At 38.1% G+C, this 4,951-nt stretch overlaps 1 protein-coding gene across 1 annotated transcript; it reads left to right on the top strand.

Annotated features, from left to right (window-relative positions):
- The first annotated feature begins 1,441 nt into the window (after positions 1-1,441).
- LOC108988161 (receptor-like protein kinase FERONIA) lies at positions 1,442-4,692 on the top strand. Its single transcript, XM_018961307.2, has one exon. It carries the CDS (start codon positions 1,725-1,727, stop codon positions 4,287-4,289), a length of 2,565 nt encoding a protein of 854 aa, XP_018816852.1. The 5' UTR covers positions 1,442-1,724; the 3' UTR covers positions 4,290-4,692.
- The last annotated feature ends 259 nt before the right edge of the window (positions 4,693-4,951 follow it).

Below are 4,951 nucleotides of genomic sequence, written 5' to 3'. Positions count from 1 at the left end.
CTTTTACCTAGTATATATATATATATATATATATATATATGTTTGCATTTAAGCTAGCTTCGTTAAATAGATTATTGTTTATATAACATTTGCACAGTTGGCGGTTGGGCAGGGATTCTTGCTGGTCTTTTCTTAGGGAGCTGCAATTCTAGTTGCAGTTAGCTTGGTGTTGTGGGCACTGTATTAAGTTGGTACTCGTGTATGTTAAGCCGTTTACAGTAGTATAAATTACGGCTGTATAACAACTTGTTTATAATTATAGAATAAAATAATATTATTTTAAATTTTATTATGATTTTTTAATTTGATTCGATGAGTTTAAATTTAATAAAAATATTATTGTTATATTTTGTGAAAAAATTTAAAAAAATTATAATAATAAGATAAAATGAGATAAAACATTTTCACTATCCTCCCCACGGGATAACGATAGAAGGGATAGATATGAGGTAGTAAGCTTATCATTATCCTTTCCCACGTACCTATGTTTACGTCACAAGGTAGTCACGCTATTACAACCTTTGTTATCATCGCCGGTATTAGTCTTGTCACCTAAGCATTAGGATTGGTTTGGTTATACAAATTCAAGTAATCTCATCTCATTTTGTCTTATATAATTATTACAAAATTTTTAAATTTTCATATAAAATATAATAAACAATTCAATATTTTCAAATTGTATAATAAAAATAATATTATAATAATATGTTATTCAATTTTCAATAAAATATCACATTTCATCTCATTTGAACTACGTAATCAAACAAGATCTTAATGTAGCTCAAAATTTTTCTCTTAGTGGAGATTTTTTACAATTTTTTAATATAATTCAGAACTGGATACAATTTTTTTTTTTTTTAAATAATCTAGGTAAAGAATCAGAGATTAAATACAGTAAGTTCCATATGTCTAAATTTGATAAATTGAAATTATAAAATTTGAATTTAAAAAAAAAATTGACAAAATTATCTTGTATGGAAAATTATAAATTAAATTGTTAGGGCCTATTTGGGATTGCATTAAAAAAATTTTAAAAAGTGATTAAATAAAACTCTTTAATGGAAAAATTATATTGTTTGGATATTATATATTAAAGTATTTTTTAATTTCTAATAAACTAAAAACTAAGTTTGAATAAAATATGTTTTCCCTCAAATTATATGCTTTTCTAAATAATCCTGAAGGTAATTCAAATTTTAAAAAATTATATACATACAATTTTCAAGATAATTACAATTTTTAAATTTTTAAAGATATAGCTATAATTTTTAAAAATTCAAATAATCTTCATTTCTACATCAGAAAGCATTTTTTTTAAATTTTTTTTCAAACAAATATAATATGTTTAAAAAATTTGTAAACATATAATTATCAACAATAAATAATTTTTTGATAATAAAATTTATTAATTAAATTATAAATTATAAAACCTGAAATTATAAGCTGTATTTCCTAACCCAAAGGAAAACATGCACGCAGTCCGGCTCTAAGAATATTAGGAAATTTCGCACAGAATTACCAAAAAAAAAAACTTTTCCATCCACACAGGAGGTGCCCGATAATTCATTCACGAGAAAAATATCAGCTTGACCAAAGTCAAACGTCGCTAGGCCAAACCTGCACGGAGACGAATTACGAATTAAAGCCACACTTTCGCTCCGGCTATGAGATATGATATTGTGCAACAAAGTGGTGTCGAATAACGTTTGCCCCAATCTTCAATTATGCACACGCTCGTGCTGATCTACCTTTCCTTGTTCCTTTTCTTATACTGCAACGCCGCTTCTACTACCGAAAACCCACAGGCGCCTTACGCCCCAACTGATCATCTTTACCTGGACTGTGGTTCATCCTCCAGCGAAACTTTCGATGGACGATTTTGGAAAGAAGATTCACAATTCTCTCCCAAATCATCCTTACCCTCCACCGCCACCGAACAAAGCCCTTCTGTTCCCTTCATCCCTTACATGACTGCTCGCATCTTTCACTCCGTCTCCACCTACTCCTTCTCCCTCTCACCTGGTCCAAAGTTCCTCCGCCTCTACTTCTACCCTGCTACATATGCGGGGCACGATAAAACCAACTCCTATTTCTCTGTCATGGCCAATGGTTTCACACTCTTAAACAATTTTAGTGCCTTTCTCACTGTTTCCGCACTGGGATGTGCAAAGCTCGTTAATGAATACATCGTCAACGTGCAAGCAAATCAGAGGCTCAACATAACTTTTATTCCATTGCCAAACTCTTACGCCTTCATTAACGGAATTGAAGTCGTTTCTATGCCCGACTACCTCTACACAGATCGAAGAGAAGAGGCCGTGACCTGCATTGATTGCAATGCTATCCTCGATAATTCCACTGCTCTTGAGACCGTTTACAGGTTAAACGTCGGTGGAAAAGAAGTCTCCGGTAAAGAAGATACTGGAATGTTCCGAGAATGGAAACAGGACGATAAATATGTTTTTGACGTCCCTGGGACGACGGCCTACAAAACCAGGTTTAAGATTGAATACACTGCGGAAACGCCAGCCTCCACGGCGCCGGAGATAGTTTACACTACCTTCCGTAAAATGGATAGAAATCCTGATTTCAACCTCAAGCACAATCTAACGTGGGTCTTCCCAGTCGATGTTGGATTTCTTTATCTTGTTAGGCTCCATTTCTGCGAGACTGAGCCGGAGGTTACGGAATCGTATCAGCTAGTGTTTACCATATACATCAATAATCAGACGGCGGAGGATGAAGCGGACGTGATGTACTGGAGTAATGGTAAGAGAAACATTCCCGTCTACAAAGACTACGTGGTACGGGTGCACAGTGAAAGACAAGGCAAGCAAGACTTATGGCTCGCGCTGCACCCTAACATGGGATCAAAACCAAAATATGCTGACGCATTTTTGAACGGTCTAGAAATATTCAAGTTGAACCAATCCAATGGTGGTCTCGCCGGGCAGAACCCTGACCGATTGCAGATGACACCTCCGCCGATTTCAACCGGAAACAGAGCATCGGTAAAGTCCAAAAGTAATCGGGCACTAATAATTGCAATCATTGGTGGTGCAGTTTCTGGCGTAGCTCTACTCGCCATTCTTGGTTTTTTGACTATGCGGCTGACTAAGAGAGCAACGGCCTTGGGCTCCGCCGGTGGTTATTCATGGTGGAGTCTACTTTGTTCCACTACGACCGAGTCAACCAAGACGGAAGGCTCATCTTTACCGTCAGATTTATGTCGCTGCTTTTCACTTTCTGAAATCAAAGCCGCCACAAACAATTTCGATGATGTTTTGATCATCGGGGTTGGAGGATTCGGAAACGTGTACAAGGGGCACGTTGATGATGGGACCACCCGAGTTGCAATCAAACGGCTGAAATCTGGCTCCAAACAGGGATGTCACGAGTTCGTGACCGAGATTGCGACGCTCTCCCAGCTACGACACCTCCATCTGGTGTCTTTGATTGGCTACTGCAACGATGATCACGAAATGATACTTGTTTATGATTACATGCCTCGTGGGACCCTCCGTGATCATCTCTACAACACTGATAATCCTCCTCTATCGTTGAAGCAACGGCTCGAGATCTGTATCGGTGCGGCACGAGGGTTGCAGTACCTCCACACCGGTGCAAAACACATGATCATTCATCGAGACGTGAAGACGACGAATATTCTTTTGGATGAGAAATGGGTGGCCAAGGTTTCTGATTTCGGCATCTGCAAAACCGGACCAACTAGTGTGTCCAGGACCCACATAAGCACGGAGGTCAAAGGTAGCTTCGGGTATTTGGACCCGGAATATATCAGACTTCAGAAGCTGACTGAAAAGTCCGACGTATACTCGTTCGGCGTAGTGTTGTGTGAAGTACTCTCTGCAAGGCCACCGTTTTTTCGTGCCGCCGAGAAGAACAAAGTGATCCTTGTGGAGTGGGTCCGAGAATGCTATAACGGCGACATGCTTGATCAGATTATTGATCCTTTTCTGAAGGGAGAGATCACACCCGAGTGTTTGAAGAGGTTTGTGGATCTCGCAGTGAGTTGTTTACTAGATGACGGAAGCGAACGACCTTCTATGAACGACGTAGTGGGGAGTCTTAAGTTTGCATTACAACTGCAGGAGAGCGGCAATGATATCGGCCGTGGTGGGGACACAAAGGGACCCCTCGTTCAAAAGTTCGGGATAAGTGATAGCGATGACATGCTTACTTCTTCTAGCGAATGTTTATTCAATGCAGTGATCATCAGCAATCTGAACATTACAAGCAGTACTGGAGACGACAGTTTTTTCTACTAAGGAGTCCAGTACTTGCTTCATGTCCGGGAGTACTACTCATGTGTTCTCGGAGCTTATGGATGGGAATGCGCGATAAAGGAATAATCGTTGAAATTCCTAGCAATCCTAAGAAAAGTAATTGAGCTCGAGGCCAGATCACATGGGAAAGGTCCACGTGTGTATGTCATTTCTACGTGGAATGGTGTAATTCTATTTCTTTTACGAGTTTTATTTTCGGCGGTATATCTTGGACCGGAGTTCCTGTACTTGCTTCATTGCTTGTTTCATTGTTATCATTCGGAGTCCAAATTTAGTAAGAATTTAGATGTGAACAATGATCATGAGTGTGAGTAGGTCTAGACTTCCCTCGTGTGGTGTAACGCCCCGTATCTAGATAGGTAAGAGAATTACTTCTTGTCCCTTATATTTTGTCTCCCAACACATCTAAAATTTCTGGAGATTTCATAAACAACAAACAATCTCATATTTTTTAAATAGACACAATATAAATTCCACAAAATCATCACTACAATAATAACATAAACCAAAGGGTCCACAATCTCCCAATAGTCTCAACATAATAAACTAATAAATCTTTAAGTCCTACTAAACCAAATACATAAATATATCTAAAAGACATTAGAATTTCTTCTTTTAACAGTAGTACCCTAAGGTACTCAACA

Source organism: Juglans regia, chromosome 1 (assembly GCF_001411555.2).
Source record: "Juglans regia cultivar Chandler chromosome 1, Walnut 2.0, whole genome shotgun sequence".
Classification (NCBI taxonomy): Eukaryota; Viridiplantae; Streptophyta; class Magnoliopsida; order Fagales; family Juglandaceae; genus Juglans; species Juglans regia.
The sequence above is the reverse complement of the archived record's forward strand: the minus strand, read 5'-3'. Positions and strand labels throughout refer to the sequence as shown.